The following is a 25,818-nucleotide window of genomic DNA, read 5'->3' as shown; positions in this document are numbered from 1 at the left end:
TTTCCTCATTGAATCAGAGCAGAAGTTTGCAACAAAGTGTCATCATTCCTGAACTGCCCAGACTCTATGCTACCCTTCGCAGCCCTTGAACTGTAATGATAATAAAATTAATCATGCAAAACACTATGTAAAACTTTACTTTCACACTTTAATGAGCAGCAAACTATTGTATATTGCATGCTCCTTATTCCCCTACTTGGCCAAAGCACAGCCATAGAAGAAATTGCATTTTAGTTTCTCAGCAGGTGTTTTAGACCAACACTATGGAGGTGGCACCATTATTGTTCTCAATAATCCTCGGTGCATTTATGCTAGTGAGCTTCTGTTTTATCAGTGTTCTTAGGCATCTGGCAACATATGGTATTGCATCAGTAAGAACTCTTACAAAAGTCTGTTTAGACTATGTTGCTTAAAAGTCATAAACCTGGCCTTTAGAGTATTAAAAATTAATAACACTTGGAACCATAACTTTTAAAAAGATAATGAGACAAGAGCTATTGAGTTGGATCAATCTATTATCTTCATGTATCTTGCAATACATATGTATTTCCTCTTTTACTTCACATTTTTATCTTTTTAGTTGCCTGTGAAAACAACGGTCTCTGAAGATTTTATTGTATCATGCTGTTTTATAAAACTAATCTATATAGACTATTAGTGGTTTTACTCAGTTCTGTTATTTTTACATTGTGTAATAACTTGCCTTTCCATCTTTTAAAAAGGCCCAGAATACTTTTATGGTAGGTGTTGATAGTGTGGAGGCCACCTTTTAATGTTTATTTATTTTTGAGACAGAGAGAGACAGAGCATGAACGGGGGAGGGTCAGAGAGAGGGAGACACAGAATCCGAAACAGGCTCCAGGCTCCGAGCCGTCAGCACAGAGCCTTACACGGGGCTCGAACTCACGGACCGCGAGATCGTGACCTGAGCCGAAGTCGGCCGCTCAACCGACTGAGCCACCCAGGCGCCCCAAGGCCACCTTTTAATGAGAATAGCAGCTCAGGCAGTTTTTGTCACCTTTAGCAGTAAGGTGTTTATCATGGAAGACCCATTTGAAAGTGATTTATTTTTTCTAATCCCAGTATGAGAATAATTTAAGATTATTATATTATAGGGGCGCCTGGGTGGCTCAGTCAGTTAAGTGTCCAGTTCTTGACTTTGGCTCATGTCATGGTCTCGCAGTTCTTGGTATGGAGCCCTGTGTTAGGCTTTTGCGCTGACAGCGTGGAGTCTGCTTGGGATCCTCTCTCTCCCTCTCTCTGCCCCTTGCCCCCACTCTCTCTCTTTCAGAATAAATAAATAAACATTAAAGGAAAAGATTATTATAACTTGCCTCAGTGACTACACTTAATCTAGATTAAGAAAATGATTGAGAAAATGTCAGTGATGGTGGCAAGACAGAAATAATAAAATAAGCAATTGCAGAGTAGAGAAAGAACAATGTAACAGAGAAGGAACTAGTTTGCAACTTAAAAGGAACTGGCAAGGAGAGTCTTAAAGAATTATAAAGGAAAACTTTGCTCCTGAGTGTGAATGATGCTAAAATTTTAGATGTCTAAAATGAGTGATTAAAGCAAGTCAGTTTCCACACAAAGTAATTATTATAATTATAATAATTATAAGTTTTATTATTTCTAAATATCTAGTGATCAGTTTTGGAAAAATACACATTTGATTCATAAAAGGAAAGCTCTTTCAGACGCCCTCTGACATTGAGAGATGAACACATCTTTTAGGAAATTTGAAGTAAGTCAGTTTGACATTCGCATGGAAGTCATTTGAAGTATCATCTTACCCATTTGTGAAGAGTGTGCTGTAATCCCATGGCAGGTAGTCCCTGTGGATTCCCTGTGGGAATCAGACCTGGGAATACTGACAACCAGAGGAGGGGGGGGTTTGAGGGGGGAGGGGCAAGGAAGTAAAAACTTTGTTTCACCCTCTGCAAATGTGTCATTACCATTTGTACTTGTATTCCGTGAATGTGAATAAAGTGATGTAAAAATAATAAAACAAGTCAACCTTTATATTTTAGTTTTAAGGATAAAACTGGTCCCACTGATGGTGGTTTCGTATATATGAGGCATATTCTCTTCCTGTGTTTATCTGTTTTCTCAAATGGTCATTTAAATAGTGGTCTGTAGAAAACTTGAGAACATCATAAAGTTCATCCTAAGAAATTATGGATTTAACAAGCATGAAATGTGATATACAAGGATGGGTTTCATGGAGATTTTTGCCTTTTTACCCTCAAATATCAAATCTTTTAATGTTCAACTTGACTTTCATGTGTTTCTGTGCTTTAGGATATTTAATTTACTAAATGATTTGCTTTTGAATACAGTCAGCTCTCAGTAAACCAATTTTTAAATTATTTATTATTTATAGAACAGTTTTAATCTTAGGCTAGATTTTCCCCTCCCTGCCTGTTGTCTTTTCATGTATGTGTCCTTTAGGAAGGGGAAATGGATTATAGTGTCTGCCCAAATAAACAACCCAAATGTGAGTGTGATACAAAGTGATACAGTGTGAGTGTCCATTCTCCCATGTCATCAGAATGACCGAAGGTTGGCTGTATTTAGAGACTACAGTTAAATACTCTACTTTGTACTGACCTCCTTTAAAGTTTAAAAGACCTTTTTTTAAATTTGAAAGAAAGCCCAGAAAAATAGCAATAAGTTAAAAAAGAAAAGAAAAGAAAAGAAGTGAAAGATCCTAATGTGCTTCTGACATAATTGTTACTTTATCTCTCCTGGAAGCTAAGCGAAGCCAGTCTATCAGCAACTGTGTCCACCTCTCTGAGGCTTTGCCTGCCACTAAAAGCGTCCCGCTCCTCCTTCACACCGTGAGCGCTCTCTTACCTGGTCTCTCTTACTCCTCTTGCTCTCACAGGCTGTCAGGTACTGTAACGCTGTCTCATGTGTCCGTCAGTGTCCCTGGGCTTCTCCTGCTTGCCTGTAGGCCTTGCTTCCTTTGTTAATACCCCCCACACTGCGCATGCGTGCCTGGCCATTGCACTTGGCATTTATTTTTGGTGAATATTAATAATTGTTTTTATGCAGTTAAATGTTTAGTAGCCATTAGTCAAGGAAAATTTCTGCAGCACCACTGGTCTTTGCTCTAGGACTTTTTGACCCATAGTTTCTACCAATGATGGGCACCTTCTGTACAATGCCTGCAGCACAAAAGTTTTGCTTGCTGTGCCTCCCCAAAATCAATAAACGGGAAAAATCATGTAGGCAATACCTCCTTGGGATTAATAAATTGTAATCATGTGTAAAGTAATAATGTTTATGTTTATCAGTCACACTGATTATTGATTTGAGTAGAAAAAAAAAGATGCTAAAAAGTGCTAATTTTCAAAACAAGGATTTTCAAAACATTTGTTTTGAAATGTAATTTTCAAAACATTGTTCTTGTGCTCCAGCGAATTAAAATTGAGTTCACCCACTTGTAGTTTGTACACAGTGTATTTTCTGGATTACTAAAACGTTATGGCATCAAAAATGGTGATTTTTGCCATAGACCCCTCAAAAAAAGGGTCTACTGTGCTCTGCAGTGAATAATTAGGCCTATGTCCAGTTACTGTTCAGAGATTCTAAAATGAACTGACTTTTCATGCTAAGAGGGATATGTTTTCATGTTCTTATTTTCAGAAAGATGGCATTGTAAATCAGTATTTACTATCGGAGATAGCCTGAGTGTGGCTTTCTGTAGCACTAAATCATGCCATATTGTATGATGATGTAGTGTAGTAAAGCATAATTAAATCTTACTTCCCCTGATGAGCATGTAAAGATGTCATATTATTTAATTCACAGAATATAAAGGAAGAAATTTGTTTCATTGAGACTACGGATTACACTTCTCAGAAAATACTTTTCTCTAGTAGATACCAAAGGTGAAAAGCAATACGAATGGTAACATGATCCCCAGTCAATTAAGTTACTGATGAACGTCAACTACTTGATAATCTGGTTGTCAAAAAAGTACTACTGCCTAGAGATGATTAATAAAGTATCTAAAATAGTTTTGTTTTCTTTTTGGCTGGTATATAGCTAATATACACCCAAAAGGCATTCTTTTCATGGTGAAAAGTTTTTGTTCTTCACAGTGCATTTTTTTCCCCATATTGTTTCCTTTGATCAAGGTTTCTACTAGTTTGTCCGGAATATTTTCTCTTAAGAAATCTATTTTTGTTCACAATCTCAGTTTGGAAACCTTTTTCTCATTCACTATTATATTTTAGTTTATTCAGATTCTTGATTCATACACACACACACACACACACACACACACACACACACACACACACAGAGTTCCAACAGAAGTTAAATATGATTTAGAACAGTGGTTCTCAACTGGGGATGATTTGGCCCCCCAGGGAACATTTTGGTTGTTACAGCTGGGGCGGTGCCTAAACACCGGCCCCTAGTGGGATGCTGCTGAACACCTGACAGTGGCTACACAGGACAGCCCCTACCATGAAGAATCGTCGGACCCAAAATATCAGTAGTGTTGAGGTTGAAAGACCCTGATTTGGGGTGAAGCAAAGCAGGCCATGCCAAGTCAGTATTTTCCTGCCTTTGCCATCTTTATTCCTGGTTTTATAGCATGAAGGGTAAAGGGACTTAGCCGTGTAGTGACACTGAGAACAGTCTGCTGTTCCTTGTGTTTTATCTGACAGCTACAGTAGTGAACTCCTCCTTAGTTCACTAAGGAAATGATGCCATTTCCCTTTGGAACTGTCCTGTCGAGAGACTAGGCCAGGAACAGTGCATATCAATCCTACTTTAGATTGTGCATTCTCACCGGTTGGCACATGAGAATATTAAATTTCTGCCCCAATTTAAATCCTAGTGTGTTGGCATATATTGCTTACCTATGGCTAAGTTTAGATATAGGTAGATGTATATCCACCTATACGTAGTATGCAGACACTTTTAATGTTGACTTTCTGGCCACAAGGTCTTTACTATAAAAATGATTGCTAATTTTGTTTTCATTTGTTAACATTTCTTATTTTTGTTTTTTGTCTATATGTAAAAATTGCTTTAATAATCTAAACAATAGAGGATTACTTACCTTCAGCCACGATTATATTTATTCTGGTCCCTTTGGGACTCTATTTGGTGGCAGCAGATTTTGGGGAAAGTAATAACCACCTGTATCCCATTTATATGAATAGCTACATACACACGTGGGAAGTAGAACTGGCAGTTTGGTGATTTTCCTTCCTCTCCTTTGTGAGAACAATGCTTTCCAGCTGTTTTGCAATTTTAACTGCTTTTATGTTGGGACATTTATCAGTCTGTAGTGCTTATAGGCCATGCTGATGATAGATTTTATTTTTCCTTTAGGGCCATTGTAGTTGTAGCAATTAGAGGTTCAGTGATCTTCTCTCATTCTAAAAGAGACTTAATGGTACCAAACTGAAAGCCTTGTTTGGCTGCTTCTGCCTCTGGTTGTCAGGCTTGCAGGTAGTATCCAATTGTCAGGAAGTGCTTGTTGTCAGGGTCTGGGCTGGTTCACCTTTGGACCTCCTAAGAAACCTCAAGATGTTGAGTTGACTTCTATCTCTTGTGCTTTTTAATAGGCTCAAGTTGGTGTTATGAACAATGCTTTTAAAAAGAAATTAAACTATTCATTTTGCCTTTGCAACCTTGTATGAGGGATAAATGGAACCCAGAATTTTGGTAATTGAAGAATGAGTCTCACTTCATTTAATAAGATTGATTAAGAAAGCCTTAGATTAAAGACTGAGTGAAATTGCTTTGAAAAGTGGTCAGACGTCTGGAATAAATAGAAGTTTCTAAAGACTTTGCACTCTTAATTTAATTTAATCATGTGAATTTTTCTCTCAGTGGGAAAAATGAAGTAATTCTAATTTGATCATTTTCCTGGTGTTTTGAGTGGAGCCTTTTTAGAAAGCAGTGATTTTGTAATGGTACTGTGTAGTTGACACTATCAAGAAGCTAGAAGGTTAGAACTTTTAAAATTTGAGTTATTAGGGTAGCAATGCTTGCGAGACAATGAATGATTTGGTGAATCTGAGATAGAATTTAGCTCTTTGAAGTGATTTGAACAAATTGTGTGGTACTCAAAACAGAGAATGTGTTAGACCTACCCAGAATTTATCATGTAATTTTTATATAACTTAGATTGTTCATGCTTTGAGTATCACATAATCCTGTATCTTGATATTTGCATATCAGTATTAAATGGTCTTAATTTGTTATGAAACAGCAACACTGTGGAACGGGAGCAGTTTTGACATTTGTCCCTTTCTTAACAAATAAAAAGCCAGCAGAGGGAGCTCAAGAGCTGTTTAAGAAAAGAAAAAGTATCAAGAAAATATTTTTGGTATTCATTTGTTCATTTATGCAAGGCATATATTGACTATATACTTAGTATAAAGTGTGAGAAAGGCCAAGAACTGTACATTTACAAATCAGAAAATTGGATTTTAATTGTGAGATAAGAATTTTAAATTCTTTTTCCACACTAGATCACTTAACAGTCAACTAACTATAGGAGTACCTCGGGGAACCAATAGCATAGCAGTCCTCACAGTATGCTTGACATTATGATTCTCCCCTTTCTTTCCACCCTCATCATGGATGCTCCCATCCTCACCATTTCTGGTGATTTCTGTGGGCTTGGACCTTCTCCATCAGAGAAGTCCCTACCAACAGTTTTACAAAAACAAAGCCTTAAAGCTGCATTAGGCCAGCCTGTTGGGAAGGCACACCAGCTGGTGATGGCAGGCTCTTCGTCCGTCTGTTGTGTTGAGGACCAGTGGGGACACTCGAATTTGGAAACCATGGTGCTGTGACTGTACGGTATCCCACCAGATGGCGATGTTCTTTATCTTTAAAAAGATGCTGCCAGTGTTGGCCTGGCTCTTATTTGCTTCTGCTCCTAGCCCAGAAACCAACATCTACCAGTTTTTGGCATCAAGTTTAAGTGAATAAAAGCCACTCTTCCCACTGTCCATAAAAACTGGTACTTGCCAATCATTTTTAGAGAATTAGGAAGCTCTTGGGCTCCCTCTACTGATATTAGATTAACAAGTAGGTTCATTAACGAATATAAACACTTCCCAGAAGGTTTCAGTATCTTGCATAATTAGAATAAACAATGAATGAAGGCAGCAGAGAGGGTCTGGTCTCATGGTATCATCTGGCTTCTGTTGCCTAATGCTGAGGAGCCTAGAAGCAGACCTGTGAAAGGGCCTAGTCTAAGCTTGCAGATGTGTGGGGAGATCACAAACATGTACACATGTCTTGTGTCTCTCTGTGGGAAAATGAACAGTTCTTGGCTATTCAAGAGAAGAGAAGGGCAAAGACAACCTGGAAGAGATGCGGCTTTAATGGGTCTGTGTGCTCTTGTCTTGCTACCTTGACTGTCTTTTGCTTATGCCCTAAGTTCAGCTTCCTGTCAGTGCCTAAATTTAGACTATGGCCCAGTATTCTGAATTATAAATGAAGGGTCACACAAACTTCATAGTTTTAAAGTCTCATTACATGTATCAGTGTACTTTAAAATAGAATTTTTGTTTGGATAGTAAAAATAAAGCAGCACCCTTCTCTTGAAGTCCTGTGTGTTACATGTAGAGTAATACATACATACAACTTGACTAGGGAGAGCCAGCACTTTGGCTTATCTTTGGAGTAAAGGGTTATACTGAGGGTGGCACAAGGGCAGTGAGCTTCATTTCAGGTGAGGAAGTGGTTGACACTGCCGGGTAAGATAATACAGGCTGAATTTTTATCTTAGAAGGAAGGAAACTTTAGCTAAATTAAAATTTTTAGAAAATATGTTACAGCTATGTAGATGTAAAGTTTTATGACTGTTGGAGTGAGTGTGGAGTCTGCTGAGGGACCACATGGCAAGTCCTGTAGGAGGGGTGTCCAGGTAGCAAGGGAGGGAGGAAAGGAGGCAGGAACAGGTCTGAGGGTAGTGTGGAAGAGTGAGCCGCAGAAAGGAGAGAGCAGTAGGTGCAGGTGGGCTAGGATTGCTGGAGACTAAAGTGAGTCAGAGCTCCTGTGGGGGATCAAATCTGTGGGGAGAGGTCAGGGGGAGCCCTATGTCCACTGTGAGGATCCCAGGCTTGGCTGTACAATGATGGGGGGCCTTGGCAAGAGAGAAGTGGTGCAGTCAGATCTTGGTTTTAGAGGGACCTCTCTGGAGCCACATAGAGAATAGAGAACTCATTCTCTGGGAGAATATAGTTTGTAATAATGCTAGCTGAGATTATCCAGTGGCCAGTACTCACCTATGGTTTTCTATTTTATAACAATTATGTATTAATTCTCCAAAAATGCCAGTGGATCATTTTTGTACTTTAATGATTAATTCAGCATTGCATTTGGTGGTAAAAGCTATTAAATAATTGTAGTATTTTATTTTGGACAGTTGTGCATTTATCTGTTGAAAGGAATGATAGAGTTGAAATTCCCATTTCCTTTTATCTTCCTATAAGAGAGTGTGTGTGTGCACGTGTGTGTGTGTGTGTGTGTGTGTGTGTGTGTGTGTGTCTTTCTACTCTCCTCAAATGTAAATTACCTATTCTGTGTATTTCCTGGTTCCCGCATTCCTTGGCATGCCCGGCTCTGAAATTCCAAGTGACTTTCACAGTTCTCAACCATTTCTGCAGCTTTTTCTCTTTTTTTTTCCTCCATTTTGAAAATAAAATGCTTTGCAGAACTTAAAACGTATTTTTAGAGTGGAATATTACTTGTTAACAAGTGTAGAAAGAAAACTTTAGTATGTAAATGCAGATTATCTTATTGTATAATTTTGGACCGGGGGGAAGTATCCCAGACTACATTTTTAGAATCAGTTGGTTCAAGTGGTGAAATTATTTTTAAAAATCTTTGAATACATCTCTGCATGTTTTGTGTTAATGCCCACAGAAGTGGAAGAATGTCAGCAATCAGAAAATGCACCTGCCATGGAATCTGGCTGCCTGGGGGCGGAGCAGCACATCATTCGTAGCAGCAGCACACCTGACGTCACTGAGCCGCCCCGCCCAGATTCCTCTCAGGGTATGAAGTAGCTGCAGTGGTTAAACAATACAGGACTGTGGATCCTGGCTGGGAAGGAGCTGCACGCCGTATTGCTTTCTGCGTTTATTCTAACCCCACTCAATTTATTTCAAGGAAACTTGCTTTTTAAGTTGATAGCAAGGATGTGATTTCTGGCAATGAAATATTTTCACTGTTTAATACACTTATCTAAAATTATATATACTTAGGTGCACCTCTTTTTTTTAATGCTTATTTATTTAGAGAGAGAGAGAGAGAGAGAGAGAGAGAACACAAGCAGACAAGCAGGGGAGGGTTAGAGACAGAGAAGACAGAATCTCCAGGCTCAGAGCTGCAAATGCAGAACCTGACGCGGGGCTCAAACCCACAAACTGTGAGATTGTGACCTGAGCCAAAGTCGGATCCTTAACCATCTGAGCCACCCGGGTGCCCCTAGGTGCACCTCTTTTAAGAGTAGCCTGTTTGAGGACTAGAGAGAAGTCCAGTGGTGGGTGGAGTAGGTGGGAAGCAGAGAATGTCACACCACAGGGTCCAGGCGAGCAGCAGAGTTAAGTAGGAGGCAGGGTAGGGGCATGCAAGAAAGGGTCTTGTGAGGAGAGCCATAAAAGTTGACAGTGAGAATGGAGGGCTGGCTGGACTTGTGAAAAAGTTTATTAGCAGCCTGTGAACTCTGCTGAGGCTGAAAATAAGCACTGATGATGGCATCCATCTACACAGTGTCTCTGACACCTTCCAGCAAAGCAGAGAGGCAGATGGTCAGATCTGTAAACAATGAATGATGTGTTTTACAGGGAAAGTGCATGTTTCAGTTGTGTCTGGTGGCAGTGAATATGCTTATTATTTAGTTTTAGTTTCATCAGTTAAGTAAGAGATAAACCATCTTGTTTATCAACAGGTTATCTCGTAGCCTCATCAAAATAGGGAAGTATTCCCTCTTAGAAATTTTCTTGAAGTAAGAAGATACACTAAAATAATTTGAGAACTGTATTATCTGAAAGATTTTCTGTTCTCTGAAAGGTTTGGTATAAGACTGTTTTAAATTTTTTCTCCCCTTAAATATTTGGTAGAATTCACCAGTTGCCTGGAATTTTCCTCTAGGAAGATTTCAAAAAAATATTCACATTTTTAAATCATTTTAAGACCATTAAAATTTTCCTTTTCCTGTTTTGATTCAGATAAGTTGTGGTTTTTCAGGAATTTGTTCAGTTCATGTAATCTTTTCAAATTTATTGGCCCCAGATTATTCATAAAACCCTCTTATGATCATTTTAGTGTTTATAGGCTATGTGGTGATATTCCCTTTTTTATCACTGATACTGATAAGTTCATGCTTTCTCTCGTCAGTCTTTATTCTTGAGCAGTACTGAACCACCTTCCTGCTCTGTTTTCCTGTCAGCTCACCTGGCAAACTCAGGCAGCTTTCCTCTGAGATCCCATTCTGAAGGTCCCTAGGAGAGTCTTGTTACCTTCCCCTGTGCTGGCATAATGTGCTAGGTGGACCTATTGGCTGCACTCAGTGCAGTCTCTTAAAAGCTATCTGTGGGTCAAAGATTCTATAGGGTAGACTTGACTCATAGACTATCAGTTTGCCAGATCGTAACTCCTATTTTTACGTATCTTAGGATATCTAAATTTGATTACTTACATATAAATTTTTTTCTCCAATTTTATCATCTAAAATATTTTGTTAATTTTTTCCCCAAAATCTCTAGGTCAAAAGGTAGAAAATATACAGACTTTGAGTTCTGCAGAGTCCAAGCCTATTCAAGAAAATAAAGGATATGTGAAGAAGGAACATGAAGGAATAACAGTAAGATATTTTCAAACTATATCAGTTTGTAATTAAAAATAAACATATAAATTATTGGCATAATAAATACGCTTATTAGTGGCAGTTCTTTTAAAACATTTCTCCATTTAGATGTGTAATTGCCCTGAACAACCCTGAGAGCTCTTAAAGGCTTTCTTACTTTCTGTGTAAAATTATAGTCACACTACAAAAATAGAAAAAAAAATTAGCATGAAAATGGAATTTACCTTCTGGTCTGTACCTGGCATTCTATATTTTTAAGCAGGTATCCATGCCTGTCAGACGTATATTCAGATTCCCTGTTCCTGAAACTGCTTTAGGTAGCATGTTCCACCTGACATGAGTTGCTAGATAAGTGATTTTTTTTTTTGCAAAGATCAGTTATGATTTCTTTTTTAGAAAAATGTAAAATAGCATTTATCTCTTTAGACCGAATATAAAGTATAAAGAAGAAAAACTAAAAAGTAGCCCACATTTCATGCATGCACGTGACTCCTGCTTAGTCATTCTTTAAAAATATGTAGATATATATTTATAGAAAACTCAAACATAACAGAAAGGTGCACAATAAACAGAGAAAAATCTCTCTCTAGTCCTCCCTGCCTAGAAGATAACCAGTGTTAAAATTTTCTGTCTTTATTTTTAAAGGGCATGTATCTTTTTATATATGTGTATTTATACTTGTATATATATCATATATACATAAACATGCATATGTTTATGTATACTTATATACTAATAAATATATGTTCTGTATATACCTGCATGTGTATTTTGACAATATATGTATATTTCATACATATATGTATGTTTCAAAATCAAATAAATACCTATATGCCCACCACCCAGTTTAAGAACTAGAATTTTTCCAGTGCTGTTGCTTTGGCCTATATATGTTCCTTTCTTGTCCCCTCAGAGAATGTTATATTGGCTTTGTGTTTATCATGTCCTTGCTTTGCTCTATAGTTTTGTTCTATATGTATGTATTTCCACATTATATTCTTTAGTGTTCCTTATTTATAAACTTTATTAAGTGATTTTATTGCTTTTGTTCACTCACATATTTCTAAGATTTATCAACACTGTGGCGTGTAGCCTAAGTTTTCTCTACCATATGACACTCCATTGTGAATATGTCACAACTTATTTTTCCATTCTCTTGTTGATGGATAGTTAGATTCTTTCATCTTTTTTTTATTAATGAAAAATGTGGCTATGTGCACTCTTGTATATGTTTCAAGATCTACATGTTTGAGATTTTTCTTTATGGTGACTATCTAGGCATGGGATTAATGAGACATAAAGTAGAAGAATATTCTTTACAAGAGACTGTATGTTTTCCAAAGTGATTACACCACTTATATTTCTGCCAACAATGTGTTGAGTTCCCATTCATCCACATTTTTGTCAATACTTGCTATTGTCAGATTGTGAGTTAGGTGGATGAAAATGGGAATTCATTTTATTTTGCATTTTTCAGATTACTAATAAAGTTTAAAATATTTCCACATGTTGATTGACCATGTGTGTTTCATGTGACGTCTTTGACATTTTCCTATTGATTTTTTTTTCTTTTTCTCTCTTATTTGTACTAATTCTTTATATAGTCTGAAGAGTAATCCTATTTTGGTTATGTTTCTAGAAAATATTTTTTTCCAGTGTGTGGTTTATATTTTCACTCTCTCAATGGTGTCTTGATGAACAGAAGTTCTTAATTTTGGTATTTTTGATTATTAATTATATTTATAGTTAGGTTTATGAAATATTAAAATGCCAACTCTACAAGGATAAGAATATTTAAGTGTTTCAGTTTTGCTGTACACATTTAAGTCTTTTATCTATCTTGAATTGATTCTTATTTATGGAGGTAGGGATCTAATTTTATTTTATTTTTTCCCACATGGATAACCACTTGTCCTTGGTCCCATTTATTGAATTCATCTTTCCTTCATTGATCTGAAATGATACCTCTCTCTCATATATACTTATCTTGACTGATTGGTAACTTTGTTTTTGGCCAGTAGTACAACATCTTAATTAATTACTGTAGTTCCTCCACTTCTTTATCCCTTCCCCCCACCTTCTATTGGAAGCTATTTTTTTGCTATCTTTTGTCTTTCATTGTTGTTTTTGAGAGTTCTGTCCATTCTGTTTAGTTGTCATTCCTTGCTGTTCTTTGTCCTTGCCCTTCAGTTTTCTTGCATTATATTTAGGTGCATTTTCTTTTGGTTTATACATTTGTCCTTTTTTGTATACGCTATGTGCCATGCATCTTGTTCTTCCATTGTTTCTGGAAAATTCTTGGCAGTCATTTCTTCAAATATTGCCTCTTGTTTGTTCTTTCAGCTCTTTTTTTCTGGAATTTTGAGTAGAAATATATTTAGACTTTCTCATTCTGTCTTCCACGTTCTTATGTCTCTTTTCACATTTGCCACTCTTCTTGACCCTCTGGTACATTCTGGGTGATTCATTAGATCTGTTTTTCAGATCTTTGTTTTTTCATATGGAGTTGGCTATGTAATACTTCCACTGAATTTTTTAGTTCAACAATGATTAACTTTTGCTTCTGAAAGTTCAGGTTAATTCTTTTCAAACATTCTTGTAATTTCTAATAATTTCTTGTTGCTTGCTCATTTTTGTGATTGCTCATTTTTGTGATTTCTATCTTTTATGTCTTTAAAATAGTCACAAATTACAATTCTAAATTCTTTTTCTGATTGTCTGAAGTCCTTGCGGGGAGGGGCGGGTAGGAGTGGGGTCTAAATCTAGTATTTGTTGTTTCTGAGACTCTTGTACGTGATGATTTATTTCCTTGGGTATTCAGTGATCTTTGATTATGAGTTCCTAGCTGATGGATCTTAATCTACAGGAAATCTGGATGTCTGAAGTGATGGAGTTTCACCAGGACAATGTGCATTTGTTTCTTCCAAGAGCCAATGAGTGCTCCTTTAATCCTGGAATCTCAGTCCTTTTGCCACTGGCAGTGGCAATAGTAGATTTACCCTTATGGCAGCCCTGTTTTCACTGCTCTGGTTTCTACTCACTTTGTGGGGGGAGTATGGATCACTGGGAGATTTATTCTACTTCCCTGTGAGCCTGAAATTCTTACATAAAATCTATTTCTATAGCTGGAGGAAATTCCAAACATCTTTCATATAGTCAGAACCACCCACATTCTACTTTTTAGTTGAGGAAAGATCCTGGGTATATTTCTGTTATCACATTAGGTATATATCATCCTTCTTTAAGGCTGGGTAGTATTTTTTTTCATGTACTGTTAGTCTTCTAGATATTTCATCCATGACCTACTTCTGTGCTTTAGCTTAATAATTGTCCTGTCTTTTAATTGTATATCTCAGCCCCTCCTTTTCATTTGTTTGCTTGTTTAATATTTTTCCCTTTAGTTGGCTCATTGAACCCTAGGTTTCTTACACACTTTGCACTGGAGGACCTTAAATTCACATCTTCATTCTTGACTTAATCCTCTATTTCACTCCTAGATTTTTATTGCCCACTTACGGTATATTTGCTTTGGATATTTAGCCTAAATATGAAAATTAAAACATCAGAAATCTTCTCAAGTTCCTTTATCCTTATGCTTCCTTCTTTCCTCCCTCCCTCCCTCCCTTCCTTCCTTCATCACCATCATTCCTATGGTTCCCTAGGTTCATATCCTTTTGTGATTTAATTTTCCTCCACTCCCATATACGGGTCTCGTATAAACTCTTGTCTGTCATTCTACAGCATTTTCTTATTTATCTTTTCTTCTCCTTTTCCACCATCAAAAGCCTTATCATCTCATTCCTTATTCAGTCTAACAGTTCATAGCGGTTTTCTTCTTAATTTTAATATATCCCACAGATGACTACTAGACTTATCTTTCTAGTTGAATTTTTAATCACAGTAAACTATTATCTGGAACATACAGTTGCTTGTGTTGTCAATATTGGGTTGAAATTTGTAAGCCTGATGTTGAAGGCCCACTGGCAGCTACCTCTTTTAGAAGGTGGTCTGCGTTTTCTTCTTAACATTTTCCTTCTTCGCCTGACTGCCTTGCATGGCCTGCTATAATCAGCTTCTTTTCCTGCACATAGAACTTGCTGATTACCACTCAGTGCTTCCTGCCTTGAATCCCCTCCTGCCTTCTCTCTACTACTTCATGTCTGTTGCCTTCTTGAACAGCTGTCCTGTAACTGTGAGCCGATTAAGGTAACACTTTACTCTGCATACCTTTTAGAGAGAGTTTGCTTGCACATTTTGCTTATGTACACTGTGATCATTATGTGTAATGTGTATGTTTTGTCTCTCCAAGCAAGTTATAAATTTTAGAGGATGCAGATTGCCTCCAAATCTTTTAGTCGTCTCTATTTAACACAAGGTTTAGGTGTTGAGGCGGTGCTCAGGAAAGTCTGTTGCATATTTCACAAAGAGACACTGAGTGACTTTTAGATGCCTAGATAGAATTTACACATTCCCTGCTTGCACACTCACCATTCCTGGGTAACTTAGGCCCTCTGCAAATTGGCTTCATTATGTATGTGTGCTCAAGCAGAAGTACAAATAAAACTTTAAAAATAAATTATTTCCATATAATTTGGCATCCCTTCTCGGTAGATCAATTTAATTGGATGTCACTTGACAAAGAAGAAGCCAAAAATTTCAGATCTTGAGTAATTTTATAATTCAATTGTAGTAATTTGTGAACACATATCCTTCAAGTGGAAAACATCATTCAGTTTTTTGTTGCTGTTATTATTGTTTGTTTCTTTTTCTTTATAAATGTGGACTAGAAACTTAGTCTTGTAAAAATTAGAACTTTCCTGTAACAAATGCAATATTTCTTTTTGTCTGAAGATCTTAGTCAGAAGAAGCAGCAGCCCTGCTGAATTGGATTTAAAAGATGATTTGCAGCAGACACAAGGAAAATGTAAGGAAAGACAGAAGAGTAAGTTCCAGGAAATGTGGTCTGTGTTCGTCCCACTTAAGAGTGGATCTATTTTGTTCTCTTATAACTTGTATCTTATCCTCTGAAGAGTCACAGTTGTGAATTGGGACATTTTTATTCCTGGAATCCCAGGATTGATGGGTGGTTAGTCGACACATACAGTAAACCAGGTCCAGTCCATTATGTGTGCCTTAGAGGCCTGTCCTTCCACCCCAGGTCTTTCTCCAGGTAAGAGGCACAACCAAGGTCAATGGCTGGGTGAGCAAACAAACCCAGAAGGAAAACTGGTCTTCTCCAGAAAGTTCCCACAGGCTAGGAACAAAAAGCTTCAGAAGCACATTGAAATCAATGGTATAAGTATTTGAAATTTGATTCAAATCCTTGGATATATTATATATTGTAATCTGTGGCCCTAATACTTTGCTTCCATGAAGTCAGGTACCTGGCCGTGCCCTTCTCAGATTGCATAACAGGCAGTTCCTGCAAATCGAGGCTGGTTTTGGTAGAGGCAGAGGAGCTCCTCTTAGGCTCCACCTTCAGATCCTGTGGGCTTGGAGTTCTGTGGCAGATGAACTTAGGGACCTAACAGGTTGGTTTCTGGGGCAACTTTCAGTTTATCTGGTGGCTGGGACAACTTGTAGTTCTTGGCAAGTGAAGGAAGGACAACAAATCCCAAGCAACAAGGCTGAGGGATGGTCAGCAAATACAAAGAACAGACAGAAGAGTAGGCAGACAGGAAGGGTAGACACATAAAACTGTTATGAAGTAGACAGGAGACTTGGAGGAGTAGACTGTCTAGGTCTGTTTTGTGTCAGACTAAATAGCTCTATATGGCTTAATAGCCTTTGAAAGCATCATTGTATGATGACAAATTAGAACTTTTTAGTGTTTAAAGGGGAGAAAATTTCTTTTGGAGAAAATCTTTTGCAGTTGGACACTTCATCCCTCAGTGAGTGTGGGTGATTGACTCTGGGTTTAGGACTAAATATTGAGCTCAATGTATAAAGCATCCTTAGACTCTTACAGCTAGGAGAATAATCTTGCATTCATGGTGAAATGAATTCCCACCTTCTTCCTCCACTCACTCCTATTTTGTAGCTGTGTATATTGCAATAGAAAGCTTAAGGACCTGATATAATCTTTTGGGTACATGGGATAACTGAATTAAAGACTTCCTTGAAAAGAATGTCACTTCATGTGACATGTTACATTCATGGAGCTTGTAATGACTATCAATGCCCTGTACCTGGGAGGTTTGTTTTGTTGGCAAAGATCCCTACAGAGTCACCTTTTGAGCCCTTATCCCCTGAAAGATTCCTGCTGCGTCAACTGTTTAGTTACTTGCATGTTAGTAATCGGGAGCATTCTGATTTCCAGCAATTTGTTATTTCAGACTTCGGTTCTTCTGTTGTGCCAGGTGAAAGTGTCAGCAGTGACACAGCTCTGGGCTATAACAATGAGGCAGAGCTGTCCATGAGCCCATGGCCAACCTGTGACGAGGACCCGGAACTGAGCACTCCCACAGATGTTGTGACTGACTCTGATGCCCGCCACTGGTTACAACTGAGTCCCACTGATGCTTCAAACTTAACAGGTAACTGCATGTTTGAAAGGCATCAGTGTTACCAATTGGGAATCCCAGAGTTTCCCAGTAGCAAGAATTCTAGGGATCCTTTAGCACAATGATGATGGGGTGCTACCTCCAACCAAATTGGTGTAGTAGCCCCAACCACCTGTTCCTAATCAGTCATGAATTCTCAGAGTCCTATGTGGACCTCTCCACATTCTAAGACATTGGCCAGATAAGGGAGGGAGCAAGCCATGTCGAACCACTGTCCATCATGAGAGGAAGTGGTGATATTCATGCCAAGCCTTTGCCATCCCTGACTGCATTTGCTTTACTCTGGAAACAGAGAAGAGTAATTTATCCAACTCACATGTATCATAAATACAGAATAAGTTAAAGAGTTTGAATAGCTTATTGATTAATATTTTCTTTAAGTTTTACAATAAAATATTTGACATATAAGATAAGCTGCGACATATTTGTAAGTTATGGCCCATAGTACTAAAATGATCACCAGTGAATCTACTACCCAACTTAAGAAATAGAATGGCTCCCACACCAGTGAAGTTCCCTATAGGCCTTTCTCAAGTCACTTCCCTTCTCTCATCAGCCTGTCAGCCTATCCCCAATTTTTTCAGTAATAATTTCCTAGATTTCTTTATAGTTTTGCCACATGTATCTGTGTCCTCAAATAATGTACCATTTAATTTAAATTTTAAGACTTTAAAAAATGATATCATAATCTGTATTTTTTGCTACTTTTTCCCCCAGAGTATTATATTTTTAAGATTCATGAATGGACTACAGAGGCAAACTTTCTGGTCTGCATCCAGGTTCTGCCAAGGAATTTCTGTGTGGCCTTGAGAAAGTTAACCTCTCTGTCAATTTCTTTTTTGTAAAATGTGGGTAGTAATAGTCCCAGTATAGGGTTGTTGGAGGAATAAATGTGTGAACACGTAAGTCAGGTGCACAGAACAGTGCATATGGAAGTACTCTGCAGTTTTAGCTATACACATGCACATACACACACACACACACTCACACAAAGTCCTTCCTGGTCCACCATATTCATGCTTATGGGCAGATATCTCTTAGGAAAACAACAACAAACTAGAAAGCACAAATTGAGTAAAAAGTATTATTAAAATGTTAAAAATCATTATTTTTTGTTTTATTTTATTTTAAGAGAGAGAGAGAGAGAGCACATGCACATACGAGGTGGGGAGGAGAAGTGAAAGGGAGAGAGAGAATCCCAAGCAGCTCTGTGCTATCAGCATGATGATGGGCTTGATCCCAGGAACCATGAGATCATGACCTGAGTTGAAATCAAGAGTCAGCCACTTAACTGACCGAGCCACCCAGGTGCCCTGAAAATGCTAAAAATCATTTATTAATGATAAATAAAGGCTTAAATTTTACCTTAGTTTTTTTTAACCAAGCAAACTTTGGTTTTCATTAATTATGATATAAGATTTAATGAATCTCTAATGATTTTGGAAATTGCTGATGGAGTTACATCAAAACTTCTTAAAATTTGCATAGAAAAATGGTGTTGAATAAAATCTTTTATCTATGAGAGAGGTAAGACTAAGAAGTAAGAACTTAATGTGTATTTAATGTGTGTATTTTAATTTAGATTCGTGAACAAAGAAAAACAAACCATTTAGCTATAAGTGAATAATGCATTGCCTTATAATCCTCAGTGCTGTCCTTAAAAGACAGGAAACATCTTTGATCTATGTATTCAAATCTGCCAGTGGTTAGAATAGCCTTGCAGAGTCAGTGAGAAAATGATTGGCAAAATCATGTGTTTAGTTTCATAAATTATTGGGTAGCAATTTGTGCTTCTCAAATTTTTGATTGTTTTAAAAATGATTTACAATTCTTTATATATATAATGACATAGAGATACATGTAATGATTTTAAATAATAATACCTTAAATTTATAAAGTATTTAACAGTTTACAAAGAATTTTGAGGCATCCTTTTTGATTCTTTATTGTAAGCAGGCCAAGTCTTCTCAATTCTGTTTTAGAAATGGAGAAACTGAGACTCAGAGAAAATATATTGTCTAGCTAAACTAATTACCACAGCTGGAACTGGCTTCCAAAATGTTTTGCATTTAGGGCAGTGCTGTCTACTCCTCTCTACTGCATTGCTGTTAAAATTACAATTGCAACACCCTTTAAACTATTTGAGAATTATTTATGCATGTGTGGAATAAATGGTTTCTTTGGGTCCAATATACAGATTATTCAAGGGAAATCATCAGCGTGGTACTGTCAAAGGTAATAGTAAATTTTCAGTAAGTTGAATTTATTAAAACAAGAACTAGTTTTAATTATTTTTATTGAAAAGAAAGAAAATTGGGTGCTTACTTCTTTTGTCTGTCCTTTGGAAAGATTAGTTTTGATCCTACTTCAGAGTATTCATGGGACAGGTCAATTTAATAAACTTGTGTGAGGTAATTTCATATGATGCACTCTATGTTGTGATTAACTCCTCCAAATACTTAGTTCTTCTTTGAAATACTAATATAGAGAATCGGTACACTCAGTTCAATAGTTCATCTTGTCATCTGTGAAAAGGACAAACTGTAATATGATAAGGTTTAAGGATTATCACAGCTCTGAATTTAACTTTCTGTTCTTAAGAGAACAATTTCTTCATAAATGTACAAAATAAAATTCATGTTAGCCTGATCTTCAGGACATGCAGAGAATGATCAAACAATTTGAGTGTATCTTTGTTTCTTGTTGAATAATCCTACCAATTACCAAATGTTTAGGATAACAAACTGCTTCTAAAACCTTGAACTCCATCACTAGCAGGTTAACAATTTTATATTTCTTTTCTCATTTACATTATTACACATTTGCTGAAAATAACAGCTAAATTTATTGTTCATTGAAAATGATTGTTGTGAAAGAAGTTATTTATATTCACAGGTTCCTAGAAATAGGGCTATGGCATGACATGTGGGCGCATCCAAACTACCATGGGATTGGTTGCTTACCTTCTAAAATCTTTAAAATGAATAATGTATGTCCGTAAAGCAGATGAGGAAGAAGAGGGGAGTCAGGCCATAGTGATGGTCAACTGAATGCCAACCGGCTACTTCTCTACTTTTGATCATCAGAATCCAGGCCTGATTTTTCTGGTTTCAGAATGAAGGTGTTTCAGTTGAGCCTTCGGGTTTTAGCCTTTTGTTTAGTTTTCAAATTGAAAGGGAAATTTATTTCCAAAGCGCCAGCAATGTTTCGTCAACATTCTACCAAGTCTACATAAAATTGCAGCCATGTGAAATCTCCATCTGGTCATAAGTGCCTGTTTTACCAATTACCAAGACATTTCATGACTAAAATCCTTTGCGTATTTGAACAGTTCTATACTTTAGATTTCTCTGTTAAAATCATGTGTGTTTGGAGAAAAATTATGATTTTATTGGTTTGCAAGACTTTCTACTTCAATAAAATGTTTTAAATGCCTTGTAGCATTTAGTAATAATGAAACAGAAAGATACTAGGCTAGTATACTAGCTTGCTCATGAAAAAGAAAATAAACTAAGTACTTGGTATTATTAGGGTGGCATGAAATTTTCTGAAATCTCTCAAATCCCCATTTTTAATTAAGTGCTGCTTCACTGAGGAACCATCTACATGTAAAATGTCAGCATCTGTTCTGTTACTTATGCCATGAGTGGAAGTAATTTTGGGCAAAAACATTTCAATTCATTTAAAAAAGTGACAATAATATTGAGCATGCAGTCCTTTCGTATACTTCTAAAGGATTCAACATAACTTGATAATGTGATAAGGGGTGTTTCCTAGGATTTTTATCATTGAGGCCTAAATTTTTCTGAGAGCAAAGCAGTATTAAAACAGACGTTCTACATGGGATTCTTTCATAACTGAGAATCTATTAGTTGGCTGGTAGCAGGGAGGTACAGGTGACAAGGTACCTGGCCTACATTTCCTTGGAGTTGTTACTCAGCCAGAGTTCCAGTGTGATTGGAATGCTGGGAGCTGATCTCTCTTTGGATGGCTGCATTTTGGGTGGTGGTAGAGGATGAGACAAAGCTCGTAAATCATCTACCTAATCCCCTTACCTTTTTTTTTTAATCCTCAAAGGATTAAAGGCATCATGACATTCTTTATGAGAAACATAAATGCCATATTATTTGTTCACTTGGGGGATTATATTGATTTGTAAGTACTCATTAAGCCTTCAACATAACTTCTCAGACTGACAGATGTACTTATTTTACTGATTAAACATTAGAAAGGTGAGTGTCTCTTCTGAGGTTTTGTAAACGTTCGAGAACCTAGAAGGTCTGTCATTAGGCTTTTGCTATCTCTGCTTTCTTTCAGGTACAGTATGTAGGAATTCCAGCTTGGACTATATCTGCTCATTATAATGTCTCTCTTTAACTGATTATATGATTCCTCTGTAAGAAATACAGATGTGTTTTTCTTTAAGAAGGAACAGTGCTTCTGTGTTTTGGAAGGCCCTTCCATGACACTATGTGCCATCATTATTAAATCCTTTGTTTCAGTGTCTTGGGATCGTTCCATAACTAATATAATAAGCTCTCAGCAGCTGTCATGGGTGCAGTGTTGGAAGGATACAGAACTGTTCTTGGATCTGCCCCGGCTCCTTGTCAGGTTCACTCCTCCTTGCTCCTTTTGGCCAGCTTGTCATTTCTCTACTTGAGTTCCTTACATCCATATATTGTACTTCCATTTCTTTGATTAGGCCTTAAAACACCAGCAACATATATACTCAAAATGACACCCAGTGGGGGGTTAATTGCCTAGAAATCAGTCTGTCTTCATTTGTGTGGGGTAAGCAGTAGAACTTGGGGATGATTGTGTTAATGAAAAGTGTAATAAGACAATAGAAAAAGAGGATTAGTGGTGGAGGCAAGACACAGCTCTTAAAACTCCCTCCAAAGGTTCAAAAGCAAAGCAAAGCAGGGCTCCTGGCTGACTCTTATCTCAGGGTTGTGAGTTCCAGCCCCACACCGGGTGTAGAGATTGCTTAAACAAACAAGAAAACTTAAAAAAAAAAAAAGAAGAAGAAGCAAAGCAAAAGCAACTTCAACAGGAAGCTGAAAGTAAGATATTAGAAATAGAATCAAATCAGCAACTACAATAAATATAAACCATATAAACTTGCAGTTGAAATCAGAAACTCATGGAATCAGAAATCTCTTTTACATTGAAGAACTAAAGCCGAGCCATATGATGTTTACCAGAAGTAACCCTAATTGTGTTCAGGAAGACCATAAGTAAGTACATACATTGGTAGCTGGGAAGAAAGATCACTGAGCTAAACTAAATATATGTCAGTTACATAAACATTAAAGCAGAAATCACTTATTAGTGACAGTAATAGCTCTGAATTTATATGAACTTCATAGCCTCCAGATATATGAAGCAAAATTTGACAGAATTACAAGGAACTACTAATAAAACCATAATCGTAGTGGGAAATTTTAATGTGAGTTCTTATTAATTGATCAGTCAAGCAGAAAAATATTGTAATAGAGAAGATGTACACAATACAATTTATCCTGATTGAATGGATATATATAAAAAACTTTGAACTTCAAAATACGTGTGATTTTTAAAAGCACATGGAGCATTTACAGAAATTGACCAATTAGATCATTAAGTCTCAACACATGTCCATACTTTGAAACTATACCACATCCTGTGAATATGATGAAATAAAGAACAAAATTAAGAGACTAAAAACTGCACCCCAAATAAATTAAGTCCAAAAGAAACTGTGAATTAGAAAATACCTCAAACAGAACTACAGTGAAAGTTACATACCACAATGTCTAGATTGTAACTGAAGAGTTATATGGAGGAAAATCTATGGCCTTAGGTGTGTATATTAGAAGAGAAAATTATTGGGGTGCCTGAGTGACTCAGTCAGTTAAGTGTGTCCGACTCCTGATTTTGGCTCAGGTCATGATCTCATAGGTTTGTGGAATCAAACACTGACAGCATGGAGCCTCCTTAGGATTCTCTCCCTCTCTCTCTCTGCCCCTCCCCTGCTCATGTGTTCTCTCTCTCTCTCTCTCTCTCTCTCTCTCTCTCTCTCAAAAGAAAAAAAAAAGAAAATTATTGATCTATGTGCTCTATTCAAAAAATTAGGAAAAAAATGGCAGAATAGTATATAGAAGTTAATAAAAATGAACTAAGAAAGTTAAGAGAATGCACATATATACTACAAAGCAGTGAAGATGATCAAAAACAACTCTTCAAAAGCATTAATAAAATAGACAAGTAGGCAGGATTAATTGAGGAAAAAATAATGAGGGTAAAAAGGAACAGAACTACAAAAACAATGTAAGCTTTAAAAAATAATACAGTAAGTTAATTTGAATAGATTTATAAAAAGAAAGGACAATTCCCAGTTTTACTGAAGCTTCAAATAAAAGAGAAGCTATCTTTTCCTGTTGCAGAGATTAGAAAGAAAGAAAGCTCCCAAAATTGTTATTTACCTTGTGACACCTTGACAGTAAAACCAGACAAAATGAGTATTGAAAAAGGAAAATTAGAGTCTGTCTCAGTTAAAAGCATATAAATGAAAATCCTATGGGGTACCTGGGTGGCTCAGTTGTTTAAGCATTTGACTCTTGGTTTTGGCTCAGGTCATGATCTCACAGTTCCTTAGCTCAAGCCCTGCGTCAGGCTCTGTGGTGACAGCTCAGAGCCTGGAGCCTGCGTTCGATTCTGTGTCTCCCTCCCTCTCTCTCTCTTTCCCTCTCTCTCTCTCTCTCTCTCTGCCCCTCCCCTGCTCATGCTCTGTCTCTCTCAAAAATGAATAAACTTAAAAAAATTATTAGAAAAAAAGAATATGGGATGAAGTAGAATGGAGCAGATCTTAAAAGGAGTCTGAAAAAAGTCTATTTAACCCATCCCCCCCAAACAGATTAAGAGTACACTTATCTTAATGAACACTGAGTAATGTATAGAATTCTTGAAATCATTATATTGTACACTTAAAACATATTAATATAACACTATAAATTTTTTTTACCTTAGAGTTAAAAAAAAAGCTTGGGAAGAAATAAAATTTTAAAAAGCTATTAATATCTTCATGAGGTAAGAATATACTGTATCCATGAAAGAAGGACCAAGAGTATAAAAATAGACTGAAAACAAGAAAGATCTTTTGGATATTGAAAATATGAACAGAGGGGCGCCTGGGTGGCTCAGTTGGTTGAGCATCTGACTCTTGATTTCGGCCCAGGTCATGATCTGAGAATCATGGGATCAAGCCCCACGTGAGGCTCTGTGCTGATAATGGAGCCTGCTTAAGATTTTCCCTCTCTTTCCTTCTACCCCTCTCCCCTGCTCATGCTCTAAATTAAAAATAAAATATAATAGAAATATGGCAGCAGAAATAAAATCAAATCAGTGGAAGTCAATACAATACCTGGATATTGTAGTCAAAAGGACCTAATGAATTGGCAAACACAGTGGCTGAAAATAGACCAGGTGACACCAGGAGGCTTCAGAACACTAGGTACAAAGAGGATACAAATTTTGCCAACTTAATAATTTTCCATAAAATAATTTCAAGCCTCAGAATACTGCTTGCTGACTTTAAAATCACAAAGGAGTGGCACCTGGGTGGCTCAGTCAGTTGGGCAACCAACTTCAGCTCAGGTCATGATCTCATGGTCTGTGGGTTTGGGCCCCACATTGGGCTCTGTGCTGACAGCTCAGAACTTGGAGCCTGCTTGAGATTCTGTGTCTCCCTCTCTCTCTGCCCCTCCCCTCTTGCTCTCTCTCTCTCTCTCTCTCTAAAATAAACAAACATTAAAAAAATTTAATAACAAAGGAAAGTAAAAGAAATTGAAGCAAAGCATTTCCATCACAGAATTCTATACCCAACCAAACTATGGACTACAAGTCAGGGAACAAACACTTAGAGATCTATAGGGACATGCCCCTTTCTCAAGCACCACTAGGAGATATGGCCCACTAAAAGGAAGAAATAAGCAAAGAAATACTGTCTGCCATTTTGTGATTCTGGTCTTACAAAATAGACTATAAACATACATTCACACAAACACTTATACACAAATGTTTATGGTAGCTTTATTATAATCATTGAAAACAGGAGGAAACTATCCAGATATCCTTCAATAGGTGAATGGATGAACAAACTATGGTATATTCATAAAATGGAAGATTAACCTGCAATAAGAAGCCCCCAAATGGATGAATCTCACATGCATTAAGCTAGGTGACGGCATCCACACCGCTACTCACACCACCCACTCACACCATTATCATACTGTAGGATTTATATGACATTCTAGAAAGGGCAAAACTCTAGGAAAAGAAAACAGCAGTGCTTGCGAGGGGCAAAGAATAAGGGGAGGGGACTCACTATAAAAGGGAACTTTTGGAGTGATGAGG

At 37.1% G+C, this 25,818-nt stretch overlaps 1 protein-coding gene across 6 annotated transcripts in view; it reads left to right on the top strand.

The window, feature by feature from the left end:
• RALGAPA2 (Ral GTPase activating protein catalytic subunit alpha 2) overlaps positions 1-25,818 on the top strand; it is a 329,216-nt gene that overhangs the window by 125,790 nt on the left and 177,608 nt on the right. For 2 of the 6 annotated variants that reach the window (XM_040447847.1, XM_040447852.1), the window contains exons 17-21: positions 2,758-2,898; positions 8,917-9,048; positions 10,761-10,858; positions 15,713-15,785; positions 17,197-17,397. In XM_040447847.1, the coding sequence (XP_040303781.1) occupies positions 2,758-2,898; positions 8,917-9,048; positions 10,761-10,858; positions 15,713-15,785; positions 17,197-17,397 (645 nt within the window). Of the gene's footprint in view, positions 1-2,757; positions 2,899-8,916; positions 9,049-10,760; positions 10,859-15,712; positions 15,804-17,196; positions 17,398-25,818 lie in introns of all 6 variants that reach the window. The other 4 variants (XM_040447849.1, XM_040447848.1, XM_040447850.1 and 1 more) reach the window with 4 other exon arrangements.

The sequence above is a fragment of the Herpailurus yagouaroundi genome, unplaced genomic scaffold (genome assembly GCF_014898765.1).
Source record: "Herpailurus yagouaroundi ecotype Mexico unplaced genomic scaffold, PumYag 196, whole genome shotgun sequence".
NCBI classification, from domain to species: domain Eukaryota; kingdom Metazoa; phylum Chordata; class Mammalia; order Carnivora; family Felidae; genus Herpailurus; species Herpailurus yagouaroundi.
Note: the sequence above shows the minus strand (reverse complement) of the source record. Positions and strands in the feature narration are given on the sequence as shown.